Raw genomic sequence first — 16,445 nt, 5'->3', positions numbered from 1 at the left:
GAATTATTAAATCCCTTCGCAAATTATCAACTATTATCAAAACACGCAAAACATTTGTACGCTCTTTGCTTCATGGCCATCGCATAAAGGGATTAAATATGTAATTTCTGACCAATTGAGGCAGAGTTGGGCTGGGACATATTTTAAATTATGTAAGAGTCTCTAATTATTTTTTCCAGCAAATCTGTTGAATGAAACATCAGTTTGGTTATTTTATATGTTTAAGCATTTTATTCGGTTAATCGTAGGCATGTGTGTTGCATTACAAATATGTATGTATGTGTGTATTGTGTCCTCCCATGCATCGATAGGAAATACATTTCATGTCAATATGTATTATTTTTGCAATAAGTTTGACTAAGATTAATTGGAAATACATGCTTTTGGTATGCCTGTTTGTTGCTTTGCATAAGTATGTATGCATGTGCTTTATTACATTCATATTTTCAATACTTAAGTTATTTCAATGTAAATATTAAATATAAATTATTAAAATGCTTACGCTTTATTTGCTCCTTTGGATTAAAAAATGAAAAAAGATATACATATATATATTTTTTTTGTAACTTTTTTTATGCATTTTTGTTAAGGCATCATACATGTTAAAATGTATATGCATGTATCCCATTGAAGCTGCTTAAACTAAATTACATACGAATGACTAACATGTTTAAATAATTTTTAAAAAATATTAAATTCTTTACACTCATCATTATTGCTACTGCCTGGCTAGATTTCCATACTAATAATATCATATACCGCGTTACACAATTTTTGTAATTAAAAGCAATGTAGAAAATCTTGTTTAGTTCTTAGAAAAGTTCACACAATTAACATAACGACATACTCACGTACATTTTTCTGAATCTTAGTTAATAATTAGTTTTAAAAATTTAAAGCCAATCAACGGGGAGAAGTTACATTTAATAGATAATAGACACATAACGGGTAGATTTTTTAGACCAAATTATACTGGGTATTTTGTCTCGTTAACAATAACGCCAAACACGTATGCTTGTGTTTGTGTGGATTAATATTTTTTTTGTAATGCTTATTTTTTGTTTTTTGCTAAAAGTCGTGTTCTAAGTAGACTGGAATTGGTCCATGGTTTAATGTGTATTTCATAAATTTCGATGCGCCGATAATATTAAAATTCAATATATCATTTACTAAGTATAGAGAATGTATGTGTAGTATATATACGTTTCGAAATCTCCAAGTATTTCAGCACGTCCGTTCACCATTACCGAAGCATGAGTTTGCATTTATTTATTTAAATCTGTAAAAAAAGCAAAACAGTTTTTTTTAATTCAATCTTAACAAGTTCATTAAAATTGCTTATGTACATATGTATGTACGTGTCTTTCAGTATAAAAATAGCCTAACTCCATTTGCTATTTTTTTAGTTCAAGATCCTGCAATGATAATCAGCTTATACTAATGAATCTATCCTGCAATCAATTTGAATGAAAGCAATTCACCTGTGCTTGTGAAATTATTATGGAGATATACCGCTATTAAAATACCCTATTACCCTGAAAGTACCGGGAATGTTTAATTTAAACGTACCGCGCACGAGGGAACCGATCCATTTTTTTTTTCTTATGTTGTTAGGACTGTAAGACACACATCTGTCATTATTTATTTGAGAGATGCTGTACCCCGCAAACGGCCGTAAATGTGGGCAAACAATTCTTGGATTTTGCATGATGATAACGCGCTATTGCACCGAGCCCAAGTTGTGCTGGATTATTTGACCAAACACCAAGTAAATACCATCGCGCAAGCACCGTATTCACCTGATATGACCCCGTGCGACTTCTTTTTGTTTCCCAAGTTGAAGTTACCACTTCGAGGAAGGAGATTTCAGTCGATAGTGGAGATCAAAGATCATTTATTGTCAGAGGTCATATTTTGAAGGAGAAAATAAATTTGCCTGAAATTTAACTCTGTTTTGTTTTATTTACACAATCCCAGTACTTTCAGATCATAGAGTATGTTGTAACAAATAACTTGGCATTACCAAAACGCACAAAGGCCTTAATCAACATTCTTTGTACTCGTAATTCTCAGACATTTCATCGAAAGGCATTTTTAACTTGAGCAAAAAAACGCGTTATGTGTTGGTTATTAATATACAGGGTGTTACATCAAGAGTTTGGTTTTGTAAGAGTATACGGGTAAAAAATTAAACGATTTTTAATTGTTGAACATATTGAAATTGTGGAAATTAATTTGCATTTTGCGTTGGAAAGATTAGGTGGCGAAGAACTTGGCTTCACTTGGTGTGTCCAACTGGTGGCGGTTAGCACGAGAAAGAAATGACTGCTCCATTTTCTCAAACTCGGCCAAAATCGCGTAAGCAGTTATCGCACCAATTAAGAAGCAGGGAAATTTGCAGTATTTAATCGAACTCAGTAAATATAAGCATCAGGACTACAGTGATCACACACCAGGAAAAATATCGTTGAGCACTGTCAAAGTAGGAAAGGACCTCTCCGAACCATTCAAAACCATTTCTCTCGATTGCTGGAAGAACGTCATAGCTCACATATTTATTTAGATAAGTATGGGAAATAGCCGCTGGCGCTTCTTTTGTGCTTTAGATATCTAAGCGTTTTACTAGATTGAAGCTGTTGTACTAGATGAAATTTGTTCTTTAAATTGAAAACATTAAAGTCATTTTTTTCTAATTTTTGATTTTTTTAGCTCTCGCCGTAGCTGAATGGGTTGACTACCATTCGGAATTCAGAGAGAACGTAGGTTCGAATCACGGTGAAAGACCAAATTGAAGAAAAAAGTTTTTTTCTAATAGCGGTCGCCGCTCGGCAGGCAATGGCAAACCTCCGAGTGTATTTCTGGCATGAGAAAGCTCCTCATAAAAAAAAAATGTTTGCCATTCGAAGTCAGCTTGAAACTGTACGTCCCTTAATTTGTGGTTGATGTTTTATCAAATAGGTGAAAGAGCTTGGCCAAACACCCAAAAAGGGTGTTCACGACAATTATATGTATGTAAGTATATATATATACATATATTAAGCGATTTGATCTTTAAACCAAGGATGATAGATTGCTAGGTTTGGCCAATAACTATGGTGTAAAACAAAATTGTGAGGGGAACTTCGGTTGCCACGTCACGGGAATGATTCGCCAGCCGAATTCTGCGCGATCATTCCACATGCATTCACACACTCGTCCAATCAGTAGCTGTTCAGACAGACATTCTTAGTTTGTTCGTAGCACCTGCTACGTCAGCCCAAGGGCCGATTCTGTCAAATTCGCTGAGAACCAGCTAACGCTCTGATATTCGTCAAACCATAAAAATCTTTTCACCATGGCTTAAACAAGGATTAGTGCAGTTTCTTGTTATGTATGAAGTCTGGTATTAGGAAGTGCAATTGGTACCGTTGAGTTGTTTTGTTTTTAACTCAATGATTATCCCTTAATCCCCGATTTTTGAAAACAGAACAAAAATCACTTTCAAATTTTACATAAATTTATTAAAGCAATTCAGCAATTAAAATAAGACGAAATAGAGATCAATTTACCATAGCAAGAATGAAATAGACTCTTTACATGTGTCGGGTAATCAGATCGGGGGTACTTTTTCCAATAGGGGTCTTTTGACAGAACACGCATAACTACTGTCAAACTAAATACATATTTTTTTTCTGTGAAAAGTGTTCGTCGCGCGCTCAGGTCAACTTAGGTTGTTCAGCGATGCGGCTCTTTTTTCGCTTAATGACTACGTCAATAAGGAAAATCGCCACATTTGGGCTGAAGAGCAACCCGAAACTATTCAAGAATAGCCATTCCATCCATAGAAAACAACCATTCGTTGCGGTCTATGGGCTGGAAGAATCATCGCCTCACATTTCTTCAAAGTCGAAGCTAGCGTCAATGTAACAGTGAATGGCGAATGCTATCTCGCCATGATAAACGACTTTTTGGTGCCGGAGATCGAAGCCCGTGATCTTCACTACATTTGGTTTCAACAAGACGGCGCCGCCGCTACCTGCCAAGCAAACCCGTGAAACAATGGATTTACTGGGTTTTCGTTTCGATGAGCAATTTATCTCTCGTCTCGCCAGTGGATTGGCCTTTGACTTTTATTTATGGGAGTATGTAACGTCTGAATTCTTTGTGGGTAAACCAGCTTCGATTGGGGCTTTGTAAGCCACCATTACTAAAGATATTCATGAGATACCGACCGGAGTCCTTCAGCGAGTCGCGAGACATTCAAAATTGGTATTTACGGATGGCCGAATTACGGCGCATTTGAAAGGGATTATCTTTAAAAAATAAATTCTGCACAAAACTAATAAAGATCGCCCAATTAATTTGAATTTTCGTAGTTTTAATTCAATTTAAAATCCGATACCCCTAAATTTATAAGCTTTTAAGTTCAGAAAAAAGTCGGAGTTCAAAGAATTTTAATGGACAATTTGAACCAAAATGGCTTGGAACATTTTTTTGGCGCCATGAGGTATGCGGGGGGGTCTCAATGACCACCCCAGCCCACTTCAGTTTAAGAACCATTTGCGGGAATATCTGTTTGGTAAACAATTCAATAATTTATTTATGTATGGACACTCTTATATGGACGTATGTGGTTATGATTAGTTTGTTATTTTAGCAAAGAATACCGAAGTATTGAATACAACGCTTAATGGTGCAGCCGATAAGGCAAAGTGGTTTGACATGGAGTTTGAAAGTGTAAAGTAGATCCCACTGTAGAATTCAATGAGTTGGATGAAATGTACAGAATAACTAAACCGAAGACGGTATTGATGTGATATTGGAAAAAAGCAGCAATGTCAAAATTGGTATGGATTTAAAGAGGTTATTTTTCAAAAGCACTGATTTTCGAATCAAATATTTGAACAAAGCTTTGAAGCAAGAACATTACAAAAAAGAGGTTACTATAAATAAACAACTTTATAAAATAGCTTCGCAAGTTTGTGAGTTTTATTTCATACATATTTTTTACATTATTTTATAAAATTTTAATTGAAATATCGTATGATATTCTTAGACATTTTTACCCCATTTACTTGCTATGGGTTAATGGAAACAAACTACAAACACAAATAAATCACTTCACATACAAATCGTCAAATAAGCAAGTGGTCGATGTCTGGCTCCCTGCGTCCGCTGTGGGTAGTGCCAACTTTTCATCATTTGCACTATTACCGCTGACATTTCATGGCTCTAGTGCTGCTGCTTGTACAACTGGCGCATTTCCAAAGGAGTGCACAAGTTTCGAGACTGGCGGCCTCAATTATCAACTCCGCAGTGCCAGTTATTAGGCTATTTTCCAGTCTGCTGCATAGAAGCCTTGTTGAAAGAAAGTCTCTTCTTCGCCTAATACTTTTGATTAGCGAAAGCCTATACTCGTACCATTCAGCATTTAGCCGCCGATACCGCTTCTATCACGATCTAATGGTCGTTTCCCTGCATGGTGCGGAATTTGGCAAATTGTTCTTGGTCAAATTGGGGTGCTCGACCTTAAACTCCGCCAATATTTCTTTTCGTCTAGGTTTCAATTTATAAAGTAAATCTTATATTAGTAAAAATAGTTCAAAACTTTATTTATACACATATTTACTTACATTTTTGTTAGTTGTTATTTACTGACATTTTTGTTTGAATTCGATCGGGTATATTTACTCACGTTCTAATATGTCTCGAGGGCCGCCGTAGCCGAATGGATTGATGCGTGCCTACCATTCGGGAGTGCGTAGGTTCGAATCTCCGTGCATGAACTTCAAATAATAGAAAGAGTTGTTTCTAATAGCGGTCAGTCAATGGCAAACCTGTGAGTGCATTTCTGTCATGGAAAAGCTCCTCATCAAAACCATTTGCGGTTCGGTAGGTAGGTAGGTGAAATGGTTGAAGTGCCAGTCTGGCACTCGTCAAGTAGCACTGAAGCGCCGTTTTGATACCATTATGATACCTCCAACAGGCAGATTTCTAAAGCTAGCCAGAGTTGTTGAAAAAATGGGGAAGATTGATGGGATTTAGGTTGGCGCACTGCCCCAGGCTGTCGAAGAAAGGAGCACCCAGTGATCTTAATCGTCTAGCTGCCAAATCCGGAAATTTACAGCAAAAGCGCTCAATAGTCTCCTTCCTCGAAAGGTTCCCACAGCTTCTGCAATGGGGGTTAAATGAAAACCCTAGCTTTTCCGCGTGTGTGCCGATCGTCCAGTGACCGGTAAACACAGATACGAGTTTGGAATTTGAATGGCGTAGAGTCCCCACAACTTTCTAAGTTCTCCGTCTATTGTACTGGGACCAAAGGGTTTTCGAAATAGTACGTGAAGAAATGGAGCTCCATCTTTTCTGCGCTTTTCTGAGAAATAATTTGCGCAGTTCCCCTTTAAAAACTATCAGGGGGATGCCGATGCCCGGGTCCCCTTCCTGGCACGCTCATCAACAATTTAATTTCTTTCTATGTTCCTATGTCCTGGAACTCAGATCAAAGAAATGTTACTTGCACACCCAAGAGCTTTGATCTCCTCCTTACAGGAGTTGACCAGGTTGAATCAGCACCAAGGCATCGTCAGAGCCTTGATCGTGGCTTGACTATTGGAGAAAATATCTCCCTCGCTCCCGCGCTCCCTAAGCATTTTACATGCCTGCAGGATCGCAAAGACTTCTGCTTGCAAAACTGCCCTTCGGAGTCGGCTTAAAACTGTAGGTCCCGCCATTTATGGAGCAACATCAAGACGCGCACCACAAATAGGAGGAGGAGCTCGGCCAAATAGTTAGTAGAAGTGTACGCGCCAATTATGTATTTATTTTATTCAAATACGTCATCACACGGTGTTACGACGTGAAGGGTAGATTAACCCATGCCATAATCCGAAAAATTAACTTTTACGTCACAGATCACAATAAGTGCAATCGCGTACGTTAGGTTCCAGGTATATTATTTTACTATTTTTTATACATTAAATCATTATGCACCTAGTACTTGAATAAGAAACCCCGAAAATGCCGGTACTTTACGAAGAGTATAGTTGAGCTCTACTGCAATTTCTCTTTTTATCTTCTTTGCATTTAATAGACAGCAAATTTTACTCAAAATCTTTAATCATAGAATTTCACAAGACAAAATTAAACCTTTTTTGTTTATACGAGTATTCATTCATACGTACATAAATAAATACATATGTAGATATGCAATAAAGGTACTTAATGAAAATGTACGAAATATGGTGCTTACCTAACCACTGATGTATGTATAAAAAGCTTGTAATCCCTTAAATGTGTATGTATTTTTTATGCGTGTAGTTTAATTATAATTTTACTGCTTTCCTATCTTCTCTCTATTCGTCTAATGCTGCTCGTCGTACTCTGATCTTTGCTGTACTTGTCGACGTTTTAGGGCCTCAGCATCTTCCAAGAGCACTTCTTCTAAGACATTCTTATCTTCCACAACCGTTGATTCTTCATGCGACCAAAAACTACTAGATGTTAAACTAGAATTCACCCCAGGATAGGAATCTTCCATGAGTGTACTGGATGCACAACTAGTTACGCTGCCAGACATTTGTGAATTTCCAGCACTAGTTTGATAAGTAGCCGTTGTACCCGCCGAACTGGTATTGGTATGTTCAATGCAAAGTGAGTCGGTCGATATGTCTTTGGGTAGTTGCTCGGCAGGGAATTCTAATGTGGCATTTCCGCTTGCGCTTGTTGTTGTAGTGATAGTTTGCGTAACGGTATGTTCATGCCCCTCAGCATCTGTGGTGGTCGTTGTAGTTGTTGTTGTTGTTGTCAAACCTTCGCCTAGTGTAGTTTCGTCCACTGTTGGAAATCTTGCCAACAAATCAAACTGCTCATTTTCCATAGAATCGATACTCTCTTCGCGTGTAGGTTGTTTTCGATCGGTTTCCAATGAATCAATGTCCGAGCGTGTGGTTGCATCTTTGGATATTTCAAAACTGCCAATACTGCTAGAGCGCATGCTTTTGTTGTTCTCCAAACTATCAGCGCTGCCTTTCTCTGAATCCTGTTTATCCAGCCTTATTTTGGTGTCCAAAGGCTCGGTTGATAGTTCTGTAATCCTAATCGTAGATTCTCTGCCTTCACATTCTTCGAGCTTCTGCTTGAGCAAGGCTTCAATATTTTGCTTTTGTGCCGGCAGCACTTCAGTGCGTGTTACGGTACGTGTCACTCTGCTTACAACCACATTGGTTGTACCATTTTCCCGATCACTGTCATTTGACTTATTTGAATCGTCCGAACGAGAGAGAAGTGCGGCTTCTTCTTTTGCCTTGATCTCAATCAAATGCGCTTCAATACACGCATTCTCCAAACCTTCGAATTCCTTAAGGCTTGAAATCGACACATCATCGCCTTGCGCTGTTCCGCTGCCACTGTGGCGCACCATATAGCGCCGTGTGAAGCTACCATTGCTCGAGTCCGTGGATCCTTGATGCGTTTTGTTACGATTCTCCAATGAAATCGCCTGTTCTAGCGATTCAAATTCCTGCAAACTGCTCATCGAGACATCATCGTGTTCACCACGTGCATAGTATCGCCTGGCGGCCATGACATCGTACTCCGGTGTGCTGGAAAATGAGTCTTTAAAACTGCTAATGCGACTACTACCAACTTCGAACTCGCCATCCTCTTCCTTGATGTCTTCCAATACGCCGCCAGTCATATCATATGGATACCGCAATTGTGTGTCTGTGAGCTGCATCTCAACCCAGCGTTTGTTGGAACTAGCCATGTCGCCCGAATCGCTTTCTTCTTGTGGATCACTACTACTACCCGCAGTTGGGGGACTTTCTTCGAATTCGAAATTAAGATCGTCGCGAAATATTTGAGAGCCTAGTTTGGGATCAGCTGGCGCTGACTTTATGATAATTTTCTCAACATCTTCATCATGTTTGGATTCATATTTTGTTGGCTGAATTTTAATACTTTTTGCACCCAAATCTACTTCGTTTGCTTCTTTAGCGACTTCTTCTATTATCACAAAATCGTCAGAAATATCTGGCTGATCAACCATTTCAAATGAATCAGGCGAGTCAGGCGCCTTTTCATCATCATAATCACTATCGCCAGCTTGAGGTCGCTGAAGATCCGCCAGTTTCTGCTTATATTGTTCTTGTACTAGTTTTTGAAATGTTTCCTCACTCTTGTCAATCGGTTCATCGGCAGCTTTATGCAGCTCTTCTTGTGTTTTTACTTTATATAACAATTTCTCTTCAAAGCCTTCCATTGTTTCCTCTAGACTTGGTGATTTTTGAACGTCCTCAGTTACTGTTATATCAGGTATTACGGAATAGTCTTGCATGTTTTGGGATGGTCTGCGTTCCTCCTCAATGGCTTCAGCTTCCATCTCTTCAGTAGCGCTATCCTCAACAATAACTTCGGCGACAAGTTGCGACGGTGTAAAAGGTCGTTTTTCGAGGTCAAAGCTATGGTCCATTTCGGCAGCTGCCTGCTTTTTCTTTTTATTGTTTTTGCGTTCGTTTGGCGACCGAAATTGTCTGGTATATTCTGATTCATAGGGATCTGTATCAGATTCACTTTCAGATTCCTTATTTTCACCCAAAGCGGGTAATTCTTTGTCGGTGATAGATTTTAGCACCTCACCAGAAATAAGAGTGCTTTCATTGCGTTTATGACCACGTTTGCGTTGTTCGCCGGGGGGTGTTGTAACCGTAGAATCCTGTGGCGAATGTTCTCTGCTTTCCATTTCCATGCTAAAAGTTTCTTCGTGCTCGGGAAATGAGGATGGCTGTTCATCGTGTGGAAAACCAAAACCCTCTATTCCAGTTAATGAAGAAGAGCCGGCGGAGCCAATCATATCCTCAAAATTCTCCACTACGGTCTCTATATTTGATGTACTCGACATGCTGACTGAAAGAATACTACCTTCATCCAAGCTAGATGCCAGTTTTGAATCATCAATAGAACGTCTTATATCACTGTGATAAAGTAATATATCATCGATGCGTTCCGGATCTTTTATATCATCTATTTTTCCTTCCTCCATAGGATAAGCCAAACCCCATGTCTTTTCTACTTCCTTAGGTTTAGGAAATTCTTCGACCACAACAGTTTCGAAATGTTTCTCCTCGGCTTTAGTCTCCTCGACCTTGGGTTTGAATATCATTTCTTGTGAACGTTTCATCAACGATCTTTGCATTTGTTGTTCGGTTTTTGAGTAATCTTGTATGTCTAGGCTTTCATCGCTGTCCTCGTCATCAGCACGTAAATCGCGAATGCGTGCCAGTTCCTCAGCTTCCAAAGCATCGGCTTCAGTGGAAGATGCCACCAATGTTTCTGATAATTCTGAAACATCAATACTACCCAAATTTGCAGAGGTTTCTGATTGCGAATCTAAACTTTTCATACTTTCGTGGGAGCTTATAGTTCTGCCACTACTGCTTTCAAGTGTGCTAACAGCGCTAATATATTCCGTTGCTTCAGGTGCTACCGAAGATATGTCCAACGCCGTTTGATATTCCGAAGAATTTGCTTGGGTTAACAAATTTTCTACATCCGATGATAGCGGACGACTGTCGTTTTTATCTAAGCTTTTGTAATAGCTCTCACTGGAGCTAGACTGATCGATTTCGGGTACAGACCATCTGTTCGTGGAATCCGCGGAGCTGCTTTCCGACTTGATGCGATGTGTTACCTGTTCAAATGGCTTCATTGTTTGATCCAAACTTATTTCAGAAAATGCTGTTTCGGTTCCGCCAGTTGAACTTTCTATTGGTGATTTGCTCACTGCGTCACCTGCTTCAGTGACAATGCTAGCTTTCGCCAATTTTTCTTGATAGTAATCCTCCATCGAACTGAAGTCTTCGACAGTTTCTGTTGATACAAAGCCAAGGGAAGCATGTTCTTCTTTAGCTGCATATTCCTCCATTGAACTGTAGTCGTCTGCAGTACCCGTCGATATAAAGCCTAACGAACCGTGCTCATCTTTTATATCCTGCTTGGTCTCCTCAAAAATTTCTCGCGCGTAGTGGGCCACTACAGCTTCTTTATTTAAAGTATCTTTTGTTGTGGCCTCAAATAAACTATCGCTTGGTTTTATTACTTCAAATGTTGTCAGAGTCGTGGACTCTTTTAAAGTATCTGGTATTCCTATAAAAGAGGAAATATCTGCCTCTTCCGTGAATGTATGTTGTGACTGCTGGGTTTCTTTGGTCGTAGCGTCTTGTTCTGATTTTGTTTTATCCTTTTTCTCTGCGCTACTTAATGCGTGAGATATTGAACGAAATTCAAATTCTGAGGGCGACTCTTTAATTGATTTCCCATCTTTTACTATAAACTTTAGTTCATTCTTCACAGCATTTAATGATTCTTGTGCTTCTTCCAGTGTTTTTGCAACCATTTCTTCATCAATTAACGCTTTTGGCAATTCGCTCAGTTGTTGGGGCGAGTGCACAACTTTAGGTTTGCCCACTGGGATTTCCTTCTCCGTTATTTCCCATTCATTCTTCTCTAGTTGCAAATCGAGTTTCTCCGATTTCGATGTTGAAGCATAAATAACAGTGCTGTCATCTGTAGGCTCCTTTAAGGAGCTTTCCATCTTTTCTACTGGTGGTTGTGAAATTTCTGCAGTTACTACAAAAGTAGTAGGCATTTTGCTATCATCATTAAGATTATCCTTAGGTGGCTCCTGTTCTAAAAGATCATTTCGAGTTTCGGATCCTTGTCGCATTATTTTACTTTCAGATCCGTCCGTTTCACGCTTTATTGTCACATATTCCTTAAACATATCATTACTTTCGTCTGAATCGACAGAAACTTCCTTCATTAATGCTATATCCTTAGCCTCGATGGTGGCATCAGAGACATTTTCTGCAGCTATTGTTGTTTCCGCAGCGCCTAAATCAGTATCCGCCTTTGTGGGCGTGGTTTTGACAATAATATTTCGACTCGATTCACCAATATAGAAACTAGTCTTTGCTCGACCATCGGTAAGTTCGGATTTTTCTGTATCACCATCATCTACTGATATCTCACTAGTTGGTTCGAGCGATTCTGTGTGATCTTCAGAAGCAGTTGTAATTGTTGTAGTCGTAGGATAATCTCGTGCGTGTGATGACTTGATGGAAATTTCCATAGATGGTTCATCGGTTTTAGAGAGATCTTCTGTCATATCCAAGCTACGCAAACTAATACTATCTGACTGTTCGCCCGCTAAAGCAGCTAAATTTTTGAACGAATCTGTTGGCTTCATTTGTAGGCGTGGCTTTGGTACGGGAGCTATTATTGATAAATCGGGTACGTGTTCAGAGGAGTCCGTCTGGCTGGGTGCATCATCGCTCTTAAGGGATTGTGTGGTGTCGCCGACAATATCTCTGACAGGCGAAGCTGCTTTAGCAGAGCGAGGCTTGGGGGTGGGTGCATCGGCATCGGGATCAGTTGGGGCAGTTGTCGTAACACAAGTTGGTACTGGGGTAGTTTCAGATGATTTAGCGAATTCAAAGCCTGTCTCTACAAAAATTAAAACAAGTGTGAAAGTAAAGGTATTTTTTTCAGTATTAAAGAAGAATAAATAAAATTTTAACTGAAAATAAGGCAATAGAAACTTAGGAGATAGATATAGAGGTTATGTTATTTATGAATCAAGTAAAGAAGGTACGAGTATAACGTATTTTTTAATTAGTTCACTACTTTTTTCTGCAAATAAAAAAAAAAAACAATAAATAAACAAATAAGAATAAATTATATTATATTAGACATGCAAGATTGAGCATTTATTATTGAAAAAAAAGAATTAAAAAAGCATTTCTATGGAAAGCATAATATTTAACTTTACGCAATTAGAGCTCAACTTTAACAAAACCTATGTATGCACAAGTAGCTAAATATGTATTGTTAAAATATTAACTTTATCTATACAAGCATACATAACCGCATACATATTCACGCATATGCTTGTGGCTAATTTCCCTACATAAAATTTTTTTTTTACGAACAAACATTGCTGTTTTGAATACTACTTTTTGTAATACAATTCATAATGACTCATAGAATTTATTAAGCAGTTTTTAATACCTGTAGCGATATCTTGTATATCATTGTCGGGTGTGCTTTGACCAATATCGCCTAAAGTGTTGGTCGTCGGTGACACACTATCGTCCCAACTCATTTTCGAAAACTCACTTTGCAAATTACTTAGCTCCTCATCATGCACCATTGTGTCAAAATTTGCATCGAACGCCGACGCTTGCTCGTCAATATCACCAAAATGTGATGTGAGCTTTTCGAATTTGTGATCAATACGCCGAGACTTTGTCATATCGGAAACTTCTGCAATATTTTTGGAATCACTTGTAACTACATTTATAGTATATAGTATGTATGTATGTTTGGATAACTTGCACTTTAATTGTTAATTTTGGGGGTATAGGCCAATTTTTACGGATTTTCGGAAATTGGTGTGTTTTATCTTAATTTAACTTCTTAAAAAACTTTGTGGTATCCACTTTGTATAGCCGCTCCGAAGGCACCAAATATATACATATTAATAATATTATATGATTAGGACTCAAACTTGCAATTAGAAATAACGAGGCTGAGGTTTTTAAAACCTGGAGCTCGTAAGATCCATCGGATGAAAGCATGTCTGCCGACTGGAACTTAAGTATGCTCTGCTCAATTCACAAGAAGGGTGATACTGCCATCTGTTCCACTTATCGCGAAATTAGTCTTCTAAATATCGTCTATAAGATTCTAACGAGCGTATTGTGTGAAAGGCTGAAGCCAACCATCAACCAACTAATTGGACCTTATCAGTGTGGCTTTAGACCTGGAAAATCCACAATCGATCAGATATTCACAACACGTCAAGTCGTGGAAAAGACCCATGAAAGAAGAATCGACACTATCTTTTTGACTATTTTAAAGCATTCGACAGCACGAAAATGATGCTTATATGCTGCGATGTTTGAATTTGGTATCCCCGCAAAACTAATGCTGCTACATATGCAAAATTATGTTGCTCAATACCAACAGCGCCATCAGAATTGGGAAGGATCTCGCCAAGTCGTTTAATACCAAAGGAGGTTTCAGACAAAATGACTCGGTGTCGTGTGACTTTAACCTGATGCTGGAAACGATCGAGCGAACCGCAAAAATTAATCGCTTAGGCATAATTTTTTATAATAACGTACAATTGTTGACGTATACCGATTGACATCATCGGCCCTAACAACCGCGCTGTTAGTTCTGCCTTTTCCAAAGCGAACGAGGACAAAATGAAGTACCTCCTGCCATCAAAATCATCACGCCCGTTCCATCGTATGGCGCAGAAGCTTGAATGATGACAACATCCGATGAGGCGTCTTTTGCAGTGTTTGAGAGAAAGATTCGTCGACGATGGAATAATGAGGGTTATGTCGTACGAATGGATCTGAAAGTATTCGATGTTAGTACCGAACCGTAATACCACCGGATCGCAATAGCACCGGTGGTAGCAGAGGAAGATGAAGGCCTCCTCTGCATTGGAAAGATCAGGAGGAGAAGGACTTGGCTTCACTTCGTGTTGCCAACTGGCGCCGATTAGCATGAGAAAGAAACAACTGGCGCACTTTGTTCAACTCGGTCAAAATCACATAAGCGGTTATTGCGCCAATCAAGAAGAAGAAGAGGTGGTTAAGCCGCATTTCGAAACAGGTAACTACTTCAGATTCCCTTACTGTTTTCAAACCCGTTGAACTCAAGATATATTCTATTGAGCTTGGTGCGAGAACATGAAATCTCACTACTTTGAATGAATGAAATGTGGCAATACTTTAATATTTCATGACCAATTACTATGGTATGGGCTCGATATGAGTACTACACAGGGTAAATGCAAGTGACTGATCTTAAATTATGTAACACAAATTTCGCAACATACTGAAATTTTAGACCTATTAATATACCAATTTAAGATTTTCCATTGGACGCCTTCTAATGACCTTTGTACATCACCTTCTTAGAAAGATTCCGTGTTCCCAGCAAATTATTATGAGTAGTTTAAGCTACGATATCAGACCGCAGTTAGAATGCATACAGCGGAAAACTGCTTAAAAACACATTTTCTTGGCCTACGGCGGGCGCAATAAGGTTTTAATTTAATAAAAAAAATCTGTAAAAATTATCTTATACCCTCGTCATCATTACAATTCGTAATTGAATGTACATAAATATGTGTTCATATATGAATATGCATTTGGAAGGAGTTTAAAAACCAACGGGATTATAAACAAAAAATCAAGTGTTTGGCTGCCGGTTTATCTACTTGTAAACTGTGCCCCAATATTATCCCTTTACATATTTATGTATGTATTGTATGTAATAAAAAGTTTACCTAGAAGTGTATGTGTTTATTGTGCCTCTTAAAAATTACCTTTTGCCTTCAATATTGCTGCAGCATCACCTTTATCATCACTACAACCATCAAGTGCCTCACCTGCCTCTCTGGAGGTTGTGACGGTTTGTGTTGTTGTCTTGATTTCTGTTACTATTATTGGTCCAAACCCATCTTTCACTTGTTTCAAGTCACTAGACTGCTGTTGTTGTGTTGTAGTGGTGATTGTTGTGGTTATAACATCTGTTGTTGCAGGGACTTGCGTACGCTGCTGTGAGATATGACACTGTTCGTCACTGAAACTCATATTATCGTCGAATGATTTGCCAGACATCGATTCAATTGTTGGTGATTTGACAACATCTAAACCACCAATATCATCGCATGTAATAGCATAGTTTTCACTGTCTGAATTATATTCCTGCTTAAGAGAATCATAACCATTGGTTCCATGCTGTTGTTCCTGTTGATTGCTAATGATATTAATGCTATCTTCAAGCACATTATCAATTAGCACTGCAGCCTCCTTGCGTATGGTGGCGCCAACATCAAAAATACTATCATCGACAAGACCAGCCTTTCTACTTCTATCTTCATCATCATCATCATCATCGTCGTCATCATCACTGTTATCATTATCGGTGTCTTTATTTTCACCAGAGTATTTATCATCATAACTACTCTTATCAATATTTTGATCTACTTGATCGCCAATCTCTTCACTAAAATCACTGATCTTATGTTTTTTAACGTCATCGCCTGCAAGACAATTGCATATATTGCACATACAGTATGTAATTGCATCAAAAGTCCAAAACTTTAAGCAGCATATGTAATTACAGCAACAACCCAAATACATTCATTTTGTTTTTTAATTTTGTGTTACACATTGTTAGTAAAAAGAGTGCAAATCCATTTTCAATGCAGTTATGAGCGTAAAATGGCGTGTCTTATAATGATAATGCGTTGTGTTTGATTGTGAGTGTTGAGAAGCCGTGATCATTAAATATTCAAAGGAACAATGAAATAATTCGTACAGATAAATATAATAATTACCTTAACTGCAAGTCTTACAATATAATACGTAGCCGTGATTAGATGA

General features: G+C 38.4%; 1 protein-coding gene across 1 annotated transcript in view; it reads right to left on the bottom strand.

Annotated features, from left to right (window-relative positions):
• Positions 1-209: 209 nt before the first annotated feature.
• The window catches only part of LOC128861733 (mucin-2), a 64,866-nt gene continuing 48,630 nt past the window's right edge, over positions 210-16,445 (bottom strand). The window contains exons 3-4 of the mRNA XM_054100097.1: positions 7,229-12,480; positions 210-1,279 (exon numbers count right to left, since the gene is read on the bottom strand). Of these exons, the coding sequence (XP_053956072.1) occupies positions 7,340-12,480 (5,141 nt within the window). The 3' untranslated portion in view covers positions 210-1,279; positions 7,229-7,339. The remainder of the gene's footprint in view (positions 1,280-7,228; positions 12,481-16,445) is intronic.

Source organism: Anastrepha ludens, chromosome 4 (assembly GCF_028408465.1).
Source record: "Anastrepha ludens isolate Willacy chromosome 4, idAnaLude1.1, whole genome shotgun sequence".
NCBI lineage: Eukaryota > Metazoa > Arthropoda > Insecta > Diptera > Tephritidae > Anastrepha > Anastrepha ludens.
This window is presented reverse-complemented; position numbering and strand designations above follow the sequence as displayed.